Source organism: Electrophorus electricus, chromosome 7, assembly GCF_041902795.1.
Source record: "Electrophorus electricus isolate QZ-2024a chromosome 7, ASM4190279v1, whole genome shotgun sequence".
Classification (NCBI taxonomy): domain Eukaryota; kingdom Metazoa; phylum Chordata; class Actinopteri; order Gymnotiformes; family Gymnotidae; genus Electrophorus; species Electrophorus electricus.
In genome coordinates, this window is record NC_137503.1 from 9,309,966 (window position 1) to 9,323,942 (window position 13,977).

General features: G+C 35.8%; 1 protein-coding gene across 2 annotated transcripts; it reads left to right on the forward strand.

Annotated features, from left to right (window-relative positions):
- The first annotated feature begins 5,602 nt into the window (after nucleotides 1–5,602).
- Nucleotides 5,603–13,322, forward strand: oxtra (oxytocin receptor a). Of its 2 annotated transcripts, XM_081717993.1 has the most exons (3): nucleotides 5,603–6,364; nucleotides 6,518–6,936; nucleotides 12,121–13,322. In XM_081717993.1, exons 1-3 carry the CDS (start codon nucleotides 6,015–6,017, stop codon nucleotides 12,372–12,374), a joined length of 1,023 nt encoding a protein of 340 aa, XP_081574119.1. In that variant the 5' UTR covers nucleotides 5,603–6,014; the 3' UTR covers nucleotides 12,375–13,322. The 2 variants fall into 2 exon arrangements, with proteins under 2 accessions (XP_081574119.1, XP_026853410.1); XM_026997609.3 differs by having other exon boundaries at nucleotides 5,603–6,936.
- The last annotated feature ends 655 nt before the right edge of the window (nucleotides 13,323–13,977 follow it).

Consider the following 13,977-nt stretch of genomic DNA (forward strand, 5'->3'; position numbering starts at 1 on the left):
CTTTATGCTGCAGGTCCTCCAGTTCCAGCTTTATGCATGAGACAGAATGTTTTTTTGTTTTTTTTCTTCTTAAAACCTTGGCAGCAGTTACATATTTAAATGCCTTTCAAAACACGTACACAAGGCTAATGCTCTACATTTGTCTCTGAACTGGAGAAGCTCAAGAGCCTCCCAAGCCAAAGTCAATATAAAGGTTGACTTTATTTTCCCATGAAGAATTTGTTCGGTCTTGGGCATGAAATTCACAATGGACTCAAGTTAACCCAATTATAGCATCATACACAGCATACAATGAACAAAAGAAAATCACAAATTTGAAATCTGAGAGCATTATGAAATCTGAGAACTGAGAGCAATAAGTATGTGCTTTATCTATTAGTTGTAATTCAGTGTTACACTACTATCTAGTACCCACATACCTGAGAGTCTGGACCGGGAGCTAAGCACCACACTGCTGCACTGCCTCAGTTCTTTAGCCATTACTCCTCTGTCTATATGGGAGGTGAATTACATGTGTTGCCTGTATAGCCTTAAAATGGACAGATTTTCTTCAAAGGTGTAATCACAATGGTGAACTTCATGCTCTTGGAATGCTGAATGCTCAGAGTGAAAAGATGTTATCTTGTTGCTTTATGTACTTTCATTTCTACAGTATAATTATTTGAAAGATGATCTTCCACTCTCTCATATCAACTTAGAATATTATATTTGTTTTAAGCAAATGTTTTATTTTGATCTTATATGTGACAATATGATCAATCCCATGGCTATTTTGAGCTTACCCCACTGCTGTCAAAAGGAACAAAAAAGTACCTTAGGCCACTGAAAGAGGAGAAGTAGGAGAGTGATATTATCTCACTCTGTGTGCTGTGTGGATTAGGAGAGTGATATTATCTTATTCTGTGTGCTCTGTAGAAGAGTGATGTCTCACTGTGTGCTTTGAGAAGGGAGTCATACCTTACTCTGTGAAGTAGGAGACTGATAATATCTTACTCTATGTGCTGTGTGAAGTAGGAGAGTGACATCTCACTCTGTGTGCTGTTGAGCATTCACTGTTACTCAATACTGAAGTGGATTTATTTATTTTTTTTTTGGCTGATTAGCAATATTCTGAGCAGAATCCTGAAATTTAGCCAAATCAAAATATATTTGAGTGATTCATTCTTTTTATTTTTTATTTCTTTAAACCTTTTGTCCAGACTGACTTCAACATAATTGCATATATTGAACTGTGTCTGGTTGTTCTTGCTGTTCTAGGCCACCATTGGTGCATGGATATGGTAGGAAATTAAATCCTTTATTGAAATTTCTTAGAATGTCACTGTGTTGAATTCCTTCTCTGTTATATGGCCCATTTTACTATTCATGTATTAAGCTACTTACATTTAGTAATAGATATCCAATGTATGATTTGTTGCTAGTAGTTAGATATAGGCCATAAAAAACAGCCTAGAAATATTATGGCACTCTATTAATTGCTACCTTGGCAAAATGACAAAATCTGTAAATTACACTTTTTTGGTAACACTGAGTTTAGCCAGTAAAAGGGGGGCTTAATAGAACTACTGCATGAATTTGACAGCCCCTTTTGTTATGTTTTTGCTCAAGATATTTAAACAAAAAACCACAAAGCTTGCAGTGATAAAATATTTGTTTTATCTCTTTCTTGGTTTCACACATTATCATACTTTTGCATGCTCCACCTATGTTGAGTAACTGAAAGTCTAGTACTTATTGTAGGGTATTGTTTATTGCACCTTTTGTATGTTATAGAGCTTATGTCTTTTGCACTTCTAGGTATCATCATTGATCCCTGTATATCAAAAGCATTCTAGTTTAATGGCATCTTGAATTCTGAACTACTGTACTGGCTAGGATACATTCTATAAATGACAAAGCACTTTTGTAAGTTGCTCTGGATAAGAGCATCTGCCAAATTCTGTAAATGTAAACATAATACACTCGCAAATAATACAAATTTGATATTTCATAACAAGCAAACAGTCACCAACAAGTGCCCAACCAAAGGGGCTGGTTTTTCAGGATTACAACTTCCAGCTAATGCCTCAAGTCCAAGATCGGAGGATTTTTTGGGGTCAGTTTTACAAGTATACAAACATATCACAAATAATGGAGGCAAATTGTGAAAAACACATCTAAGGTTTTTGTTTGGTTTCAAGGTATAACTTTTGTTGGTCTCCGAAAATTGAAGCTGTGTTGTAGAATTTTTTAACACATGCCCTGTCCTCTAATTCTCTCCAGAACAAAGTGGCAGCAAACATAGGAAAAAGGATGGAACCCAACATTCTGAAGAATGTTGGGTTCATTCTGAAGAACTTGATTGAGTTTATTAGCATACATGATTATTTACTTTGAAATGTTTATAGAATTTGATTGTGCAATTGTTCTCATTGAATATGGGAAATGAGGAAATCTGCATGTCTGATGAGTTGATTGAATTTGATGACAATTACAGTGCTTATGCATTTTAGTTCACTAACATGTGCTTTTTTCCATTGCCAGAGTATAAAATAATTTGCATGTAACATCTAAAAATGACTGTCTCACTTTTACAAAGAAACGGGTCCAATCTAGGTGGAGACTGACTTGTTGGTAAGCGGCATCTTCCTGTAAGGTGGAGATGTAAGGTTAGCTACTTTAGACTTTACAAGTACACTAATAAGAATGATTCACAAGAGGACATACTGTTTTGATAGCCATTGCCAGCACCTCTTGGTGTGTCTTGTGTGTCTTACTGTACCATATACCCTGAATACAACAGTAAACATTCCACTTTTAGATTACACTGCAATGCACACAAGATGGAAACATTAACTATGGAGTTGCAGGATTAGGGGTGTGGACTGGATTATTGCATATAACAGCAGATAACAGATTTCTTATTCATGCACAGGTGAGCATTTAAAGTGATGTCTATGGTACTGAGAGATGTAATGCAAAAAGTAAATCTGTCCAACTACAATACATAATCAAGCTGCAGATAAATCAACTGAAGGTAAATCTACAATTTCTTATTTCTTATCTTTCTTATTTTTCTCTATTCAAATTTTCCACCTCTCTGAAAGAATATTCAGAGTCAGTACAGACTTTAGTGATTGTTTTCTTCTTTTTTGAAAAAACTTTTATCCAAATATTTACAGGCTGAAATAATTAACCAACATCCCTGTAAGAGCATAATGTAATTCCAGGGTCAATTGTGTGCATGTGCTCTGTAATAGCAAATGTTAATGTCACACAGGTACACAATCACTCTCACGAATGGTTCATACACATGGAGGTATCAAAAGAACCTCAGTGGAGCATGAAAGGACACTAGCTAATAAACACTAACCTGGTTTCCAGGGGATAAGTGAGTTGATGTTGAACCCAGCTGGTATACAACAATGACATTTCCCTTCATTTGATTTATTGGTGTGATTCAGGTAACCATGTAAATTGTCTGATCACATGCCCAAAGCCCCACAAGCACTGGGTCTGTTTTAACATGTGTGCTTTCATACCCCAAGAAATGGTCCCTTTTCAATAAGCTTGGTGTTTATGAACTGAGATTTGCAAGTACATTTTTATTTTCTTACCCTTGGGGTGAAAACTTATTTTTTTCCTTTTAAAAACATTTACAAGATTAACAAATAGTAATCTGTTTTGATTTGTAGTTTGGTAAATGCGGAACATCCGGTTATTGTCTCTCTCAAACTAGATTCTAAAGATTCTTGGTTTACAGAGTGAGCATATAAATACCTTGTTAAAGAGAAATGTTATTTTTCTAAACCATTGTAAATGAACATGTTAATGAATTACACATGATCATTTAAAAATAATATCAGATGTAATGCAATTTTCATTATTACAATTGGGTTGTAAAGATTTATTTATCAAATAACTTCTACAAAAAGTGTGACAAAATAAGCTTGGAAGAACATTGTATACTTCTTGGAACAAGTATTTTAAAAAAGATCCAGTAAAAGTTAAAATGTTTCCTAGGCAATCAAATAGGGGATTGAAATATTTTCATGTGAGAATGATAAACATTGAACAGTTTAATGTTTCCACAATGAGTCTTTATTTGTACCTTTATTTGAGACTTCTAAACAATTGAAGCAGCACTTCCAGTGACCTGTGGAGACAGGACTGTTAATATCCTGCTATAAAAAACAAAGATGGACATAAGAATGGATTGCAAGATTAGCTGATGTATTTCAAAGTGAATGGCCCTCAGTGGTGCCAGTGAGATGTTTTTATAAGGAATGCTGCCATAGTGCGATGATCCCAGGCAGTTACATTTATATAATTAATATTATATAGTTAATTTATATGAAGTGAAGTGATGCCCTTTCGCTGATGCCAAACAAAATATTAAAAGTAAGTTTAGTTGTACATGTTACAGCAATACTTTAAAATGTTTCAAGTAAGGAAGAGGTAATATTTCTGGGAACAGCTTGAGCTCAGAATATATTCTAAAATGTAAAGGTTATTAATATCCAAGCTTGTCTTTGCTGGTACACTGCAGGTGCTTAGGAACATGCACAGCAAGTATGTGATGACCTTCAATAGCCAAACCATATGTAAACTCTCGCTTTCTTTGGTTTACATAAATACAATTTAAACACTTAAATGCATCAAAACAGACTCAGCTGAATACATTGTCCTTGATTTATTAAGAAAAACTATTTTCTTCCTGAGCTGTATAAGAATTCAGAGAGGAGGCCTGAATGGCGACTGAGTGACTGAGATGACATGCCAGTGTCTTCACATTGGCTAGTACAGCAGCTCAAAAGCATGAACTGATGTAATGTTGCCCTTGTGATATTGTGGTGACATGAGGATTCCACAGTTAGAAATTTCATGACCATAAATATTCATTTTTCATTGTGTCTGTTTCTCTAATAAGAGTATTTTAAAAGTCAGTTAAACATATTGTCTTCATGTTCTTATTTCTGTTCCGAATTTAACATCTTTTTATCCTTTTGAAAAAGTATCTACTTTTTATACCTTGGGCAATTTTTAAATTGTAGATTTTCAGAAATTCTTCTGGCCCTAAAATGAAAAGGCTGAGACACGGATAAGAATTCGGGCGTTCATTTGAGCACACGTGATATGTCTCGTTCAGCGCATGCTAATAACCCTCTTCAGACAGAAGCGCGACCTGCAGAATGGAGTTTTTCTACTTTAGTCACTTTTTAGAGTAATTTTATTTTCTACACATTTACTGTTATAGGGTCGAGTATTCTGGTGCTCATGCTTTGTTTGAATTTGTATAAAATGATTTTTTTTATCATGCGATTGCTTAATTACATTTTCAAATATATCAAATGTATCAGAAACCTATGTGTAAAAGAAAGAAGTTAAGTAAAAATATTTGAGATTGCGAGATATAGAAAAATCCACAATTCCACGATAATTAGTTGATATTTCCTTTGTATAAGGGATTGCATAGGTAAGACCCCGATCAATAGATGTGTGGCATACGGACATCTAGTGGAAGTGATGGGTAAGTTTCTTTGCCGATCTTTTGCGAATATGTAAGGGTATAAATATCGTGACGTTGCTCATTCTGAGCGCGCTTAGCGAGAGAGAAAATAGAGGCTTTGCATCACTTCGAGGAATTTATTTTGCGTTTATGTTAGTTATAAAACTGGCTGCAGCATGCACAACCACTGTAAGTAGCCAGAGTCATAGACATTTTCAAGTAGTACATTTCAGGTAGTAAATCTTGTTGAAATATATTTATATGTCTGTATTTTTAAAAATGGTAATTGGTTTACTTCGACCATTATATCTGAAATAACAGGTTACGATTATAGAGGTTCTTCACATTTTTAACTTGAATCATCTAGATTTTTTAGTTTGCTTCGTTGGACGAGTGATTTCTTTTGGTATAATAAGTTGCAAAGGGATTGTTTTGGATACCAAATATGCATGAAGAAACAGTATTATCTGTTTAGGATAATCCTTGCGTTCTGTAGAGAAGTAAGTGAGGATACAGTAGTGGCATTATGGAAGAACTCTTCAAGGATCAGTACTTTTTGTCTTTCAATGATTCATGGAAAAATTCTACTTTGGGGAACGAAACTGACAGGTTAAACCAAACAGTGAACCCCCTAAAACGAAATGAAGAGGTAGCAAAAGTGGAGGTTGCAGTATTGGCCTTAATCTTGCTTTTTGCTCTCGCCGGCAACATATGTGTTCTGGTTGCTATCCATACAGCCAAACACAGTAAATCTCGCATGTATTACTTCATGAAGCATCTCAGCATTGCGGACCTAGTGGTGGCTATCTTCCAGGTCCTGCCTCAACTTATCTGGGACATTACTTTCCGCTTCTATGGACCGGACATCCTCTGCAGGTTGGTGAAATACCTTCAAATAGTCGGAATGTTTGCCTCGACTTACATGCTTGTACTGATGTCAATAGACAGGTGCCTGGCTATCTGCCAACCACTAAGCTCTTTGCATAAAAGAAAGGACCGGTTTTATGTCATTTTCTCCTGGGTCCTCAGCTTGCTTTTCAGTGTCCCACAAGTTTACATCTTTCAACTGAGAGAGGTTGGATCCGGCGTATATGACTGCTGGGGAGACTTTGTACAGCCCTGGGGAGCCAAAGCATACATCACTTGGATAAGCCTCACTATCTACATTATTCCAGTTGCCATACTAAGCATTTGCTACGGACTAATAAGTTTTAAAATATGGCAGAACTTTAAACTGAAAACTAAGCGAGATGAGTGCATTACACTGACCCCAACAGCATCGAAAAGCAACACGCTCGCGCGAGTGAGCAGCGTCAGACTCATCTCCAAGGCAAAGATCACGACCGTTAAAATGACGTTTGTGATTGTCATGGCGTATATCGTGTGCTGGACTCCGTTTTTCTTCGTACAGATGTGGTCAGCTTGGGACCCTGCAGCGCCCAGGGAGGGTAAGTTCTTGTCCCAGTGCGAGAATCGGGTGCCATTTCTTTTACACGGTAGCGTAGAACGTCGTTTCGCACAGCGCATACACCGTAGCATCAGTCCTCTGTGGTCTGGTAAGAAAGACACGTCGAGGTTGCTGGCATATTCATAACCTGAAGTCTAAATTCAGTGGCAGTACAGAAGTTTGTCAAGTCACTTTCCACCATGCGGGAGCTGCGACTCAATGGCTCTCTGATGCGACATTTTATTGTCTTCAGACGTAAACAGTGAGAATTTAACAACTCTGTCATCGAGAAGCCTGTAGGTTTTCTTTATCTGAAATTTAACAAAACACGACTAAATCAAGCGGTTCATCATTGTTTTTATGTCTTAAATATTAAATAAAAGCAAATAAAGAAAAATGATTTATTCTAAACAATTCTAAATGTTCACTCCATTAAGTGCACTGTACAACACTACAGAATAGGTTATTCACGATTCTGACACCTCATCATGATGGAGGAGAATGTAAAGAACATCTGAATTCACATTCTAAATGCTATCACAGTCAGTTCATGTTTTAAGAATACAGATAAGCTAAAGCCGGGGTGGGCGTGGGTGGGGGGTGGGGTGTTTCAAAGATTAATGCTGTATATTTAATGTTCAGTGTAAATTTCACACTTTACCGTTACCCCATTTGGTGTACTTCAACTCTTTTACATATAATTTAGACGAAATAGTGTTTGGTTTATTGTCTTCATAGGCAGGGGTGTATATAAAGTTGCGACTTAACGGTTTCCCCAGAGAATGCTTATTTCTGAACAGCTGTGACGTCGATCACTTGCATGATGGATATTTAACATTCATATCACTCCGCATAGGCTGTACAGCAACTGTTCCATAAAACACCACAGCGGCCTTGGGCAAACCATTAATTAATATTTAATTAATTCATTCGATTAATATTGAGCAATAAGAAATTAATAATAATAACTAAATTTAATTAATTAATATTGATCAGAACTGCGCCATTAAATCATGACTGTCTGGAGCATGCGAAATTATTAATGTTCTACAGTATCTCACCTATTGATGATTTTCTAAAATGGTAACCACTAATTCGGTTTTGATTTTTCAGTTTATAGCTTCTGCTAATGTTTGGTCAAAGCCAGTGTGTTTGTATAATTCAAGTTCATTTAAAAATATGAACTTGCTACATGAAAAAAAAAATATATTGGTCATCAGTGTTGTTTATTATTTTGTCAGTTTAGATCTGTAAAGAAAGTTAGAGGACCTTTTATAATCTCTTATTACATCACACCAATATTCATGTGTGGGCCATGAACACCAACTAAAATACATGCCCAACAACCACATTCCTCAGTTATAATCACAATTTCACAAAATGTGTTGTAATTAATAGTATCATAAATTATAATTATACATATATGCTTTTTATACTCCAGTCTTATTGGAGGTGTCACAGTATAGTTACACTGGATATTCTGTATATTGTTTGATTTAAATGATTTTTGTTAATGGTTACGCAAGTTGGTCCATTGAACCTATTTAATCATATCTCAGGAAGACTACCAGGTTAGAAGTCCATGTATTCAGTAATGACAGGCATGAAGCATGCATGATCTCTGTTGATGTATGGGGTGCAAAATGATTTCTGAGGTGCAGCATCCAGAAAAGAGCTGAGTCTAAATCAAACATTATTATCCAGGTGGATTTCTAATTACTCTTAATCAATTTAGAATCCTTCCAAAACCTTTAAAAATGAAGTATGAGGTTATAACTTTAATAGGTTGTTTTTGTGTCACCAGTGGGTATTTCTTCCATTCAGAGGAAGGTCAGTAAATGTCTAAAGGAAATCATGTGCCTAACCACATCATGAGGTGTTTTAGAAAGTTTAAAATTGGGGTTGTTGGAAATCTCTGGTTGTGTGTTGTACAAGAGGTACAAATTACACCTAAATATGTTATGCAATATAAGAACAATTTGATGTTTCTGAATAGAATGAACAGACCAGACTGTGATGTATTATATTTTTAAAGGTAAATGCAGACTGTCACTAAAACTGGATGCCAAACTTTCTAAAACAACATACAAATCTTCAGTCCTGGGAATATTCCCAGTGATCTTCTGGCCAGTCTGTGGGCCAGTGAAACAAGACTAATATGAATGTGTCTGTGTTCTCATATCAGTCATGCACACCATAGAATAAAAATACTGAATTATTTTACAGCATTTATTGACATTGTTATAAAGGAATGTGAAATCAAAGTCATTTGCTAAATCTGCTGCTTCTGTGGCGTAAGACTGGTTAAGTGTTGATGTTGCCCAAGTCTTGAGTGATTTTCTAATATGACCGGATGGTATGACTACATCATAATGTCCACCAATTGAATTGCATTGATTAACATGCAGGAATTATCTAGATTGGAAATGAATAACTGTTGGATTTAGCGGCATCATGAATAACCGTGTTGGGTTTAGCGGTGTCATGAATAACTGTGCTATGTTTAGCGGTCTCATGAAGAATTATGTTGGGTTTAGTGGTGTCATGAATAACTGTTGGGTTTAACAGCATCATGAATAACTGTTGTGAGTTTAGCGGCATCATGAATAACTTGGGTTTAATGGTGTCATGAATAACTGTGTTGGGCTTGGCGATGTGATGGCAGATTTGGTCTCCCATTTTGATCTCATCCTACTGGCTTTTTGCTTACATCACTAGAGGAACTAGTCAAGAATATTCTCATCTCACTGAGATTTCTTAATGTACTGAAGTAACAAGGAGTCATTAGAGCCACAAATGAGATTCATAAAATTCACTCAAACCCTTTTATGTTTAGCTAATAAAGAGAAAAGAACAGATGATTATAATCAAGAAAGCAATGAAATTCTCAGTCAAAATTTTTCATATCCATATCTGCCTTCCATATTCAACTGCACTTTATTCTTTTATCTATATTTAACTATCCCACTTAAATATGGGAATTCAAAATTAGATCATAAATAAATAGAGTACTATTTATGTTTGCACCTTGAAAACTTGGAAAATAACATCTAATGTTACTCCTCACTCAGTGTCCAATATTAGCAGTTATTTTTCTTTACCCCTGTACTAGTCTAACTGCAACTGGAAAGTTGCATTCATCCTGCTCTCAATGTTCCATATGAACTGAGCACAATCAAAAGAGCTACCCAAAGCAATACAGTTGACTGAAGAAACTACATGTGGGCTTCTTGTTTCCACACTGAGTTACCAGCCTTCTCTTCCTCAGCTCTGAGAGACTTGTAGACGTGGAACAGAACCCTCACATGCATCCTTCTTGCAGCATCTCACCATCTCCGAGCTGATCACTTGATTCTCTTAGCCAGTGTTTAAATGTGTGACTTGGGCAAGTCAGTTACAATGTATGTTATAAGGCTATCATCTTCTGTTCACTCCCTTTAAGACTGTGGGTTGTGGTTTTGGAAACAGCAGCTTTGTTCCACACAGGTAACAACAGAAATTCATCTTTTCCAAAGTAGAGACAAGATTTTAATGTTCAGTTTCACTTGTTTTCATTTAGCTGTCATGTTCAATTAAGTCAAATTATCTGTAATGCTACCATTATATGCCCATGTAATAAGGATTAAGTGTACAGTATAATATAAACTACATGACTTTAAAGAAAGAATACATCACAGGGTGTGTGAGTGTGTCAGCTGTTTCCGATTCCATGAAGTGAAAACAGGATTAAAAAAAAAACATCTGGTTGTAAGACGTATTGATGCTTTGTCCTGTGAAATGTAGAGTTCCTGTTTAGAGTGGACCTTTGTTCAAGCCATGGCTTAATGTATTGCCAGAAATTGTTGCTCTGGGGATGTTGGGGTGCTTGGTCCGATCTCTGTGGGTGTGCTCTAAAAATGTTGACACAAGCAGATGTTAAACATTAATGCTTTGATGAAATGGTGTTTTTGTTTAATTATTTTTAGCATTGTTGGCCGAATTAGGTGGCCTACATATAGTGCGTATAAACCTGATTTTTTATGTAGAAATATATCTAGAATTCTCCATGTATTTCTGGTTATCTTTATAAATAGGCATTACCTTATATGGATAGGAAATGTTTGCACTTGCTATTTCCAATATGTGCTAGAATTCTATATTTACACAATCAAATACATTAGTTTAATAGGCTACTAACTGGTAACAAACTGGTGATTTCAAAAGCCAAAAAATCACGTGTCCTTTTTTAATTTAGCCTCTGTGTAATATGCATTTTACATGCATAGTACATGTACACTAAGGTCTAGGCATGCTAATGTGCTTAGTCGTAATCTCAGTGATATCTCATACCCAAAGGGACATGTGCAAAGATGTGAGCTCACATTGGACAATCAGCTGTATGTATTCCAATTTTAAAAGACAGAAACAATCGAAAATGTCTGATGCTTCCTTTTTTTTCAAAAGCACATGCAGATCATTCTACCTTAATGAAATATACCTGAATGAAATCAGTTGTTGAATATCTCAGCATTTCTAATCACAAAAAGCATATAGGCAGACTTTGTACATCAAGAAAATATTAGTTTTGGTAGGTTGGTAAATGACTTTCATGCAAGAGGTTTTAAAGACTTTTGAAATGTTTAGAAACCTAATTATGTTGATTCAGCTGGTTACACATAAGTTTAATGAAACATACAGTAGAAAAGCTATAGATGTAGCTGCATACTTTAGACACATGGCACATGCTCATTTTCCCTGACACGGTATGAATATCTTGAGCCCAGATAGAAGGCACACACTGGGCACTTTATTGATTGAAATACAATATGTTTCTTGCCAGTACTTTTATAGAGCAACCGCATGAGAAGCTTCAGTGTGCTTTAGCCTTCACAAATCAAAATGCTGGTGAATCACTGAAAACCTGAATCCTGTGGTTTGGCCCTACTGATGCTGGCTTGTGCTGCACTATTATTGCAACTGATGAATTTATGTCATTGGTTCAATAAAACATTCAAAGCCATTGGAGTAACTCCATGTATGTGTATGTGTGTGTAATGTTATTGAAACACCCATAACATGGTAAACCAGTGGTGTAATTCCAATGCAGACAGGCACACAATTAGTAAATGCTAAAATGTGAAAATTTGGAATTACTGCTTAGTTAAACTGCTGAGCAGCTAAATCTTGTCTGTCTGTCCCCACACAGCCATGCCCTTTATCATCTCCATGCTGCTGGCTAGTCTGAACAGCTGCTGCAATCCCTGGATTTACATGTGCTTTGCGGGGCACCTGTTCCATGACCTGAAGCAGAACCTGCTTTGCTGCCCAGCGATCTACCTGAAATCATCCCATTGCCGCTGCAATCTGGAGCACGGCTCCAGCCGCAAGAGCAACTCCTCAACTTATGCCATGAAGAGTACCAGCAGCCAGAGGAGCATCACCCAGACATCCACCACATAAACACCATTGCAGGCTACGCTGATGCTAATCACACGTGAGGAATTGGAATCGCTGCATATATAGAAGGGCGATGTCACAGAAGTCTGTTTAACCTTGGATAGCAGACTAATAGGACTCCCAGATTTGGGCAATGTGAGCGTCAACAGGAGCTTTGGCTCTCTCACTGCAATTAATTCTTGGAGATATTTAAAGGGGAATGTCCTTTTCCTGAACCCTATGCTTCTTGACATAAAAAAGACTAATTCACACTGTCTGAGAGCTTGGGGGTGTGTAATATAATATCAGAACTCATTAACGTTAAATGGGATCAACAAAATAACTATCAGAATGTGTTTGAGTTATGACAGCTCAATACAGAGGGCATTCTGAGCAGTCACTTCTGGTCTTCTAACCATTACTGGAATTTAACTTCCACTAGCCTCAATACATTCACATCATTAACTCTAAAAATAATTTTTTTAAAAGAGCGACAAGAAATGCAGCATAGGTTGTTTTTCTTACTCTTTAGACTCTCATCCTGGCAATATTGTGTATGTTTTTGCAGATTTACTAATTTACTTCAAATATAAATTTTAAGTCAATATTAAAGACATGACCCTAAGTCTAGATCTATTCTAAACATGAAAACAGCAGAATCCCTTTTTTGTTTTGTTTTTAGATGTGAAGTACTTCATTAAGATGGGTTTGATGCCATTTATTATTCATTCAGTCACACACTTGCACATGTTTATTAGGTTGAAAATTGTCCACATGGGAGAGTTAACCATGAGTTGTTTTGCATTCATGAAACTTGTTACTACTGCACATTCATCTTCTTAAACGTGATTACATCCAAAGTTCTGTAGTCACACACCTTTAGTTGCTTTATTCTTATGTGTAATTACAAAGAACATCTGATAATATTTAAGATTTTAGAGAGTTTGATCCTGGTAAGAACTTTGTTAACTGTATTTAAGTAAACAAAAATATTCTGAATGTCAGTCTAAAAACATTTTTTTTTGTTTTATTTTTCCATCTTCCAAAGATATTTTAAAGCAGAGTATATTTGTAAAGCCAGCCAGAGAATAAATTTGACACATTTCACATAAAATATCACATAATTTAAAAAGAAATAATTTTTGCAATGAGTACTACAAGAAATAACTTGTCATTCAGTTTCAAAATGGTGCAGTATTGCAAAGTGGTGCAGTATTGCTTTTTTCACATCTTGTGCTGCTGTTTTAATAAGGGTGTCTGCCTGAGACTATCCAATCTTTCACCATGTTCTTACATTCTTCTATGTGCTAAAACAATTTTTGTTAAAAAACTACTGGAAATCAATGCCCATTTGTAGTTAATATAAACAACCATTAAGTAATTTATTGATAAAGTGTATGTGCAAATAAATATGACTATGACATAATGTTTTCGGTAAACATATTTTCCAAGAAAATGTGAATATTGATTTTCTGGCTTTATGAAGTTCACCAGTAAAGAAAAAACCCTCTTTTTTACTGTCTTAGTTACATTCCTAGTTCAAGGATTGCTTTTATGTGGCTATTGTGTGTAGTAGCCTACAAACATTTATTATTAGAATGGCCATATAAATGTTGTGTCCAAAGCA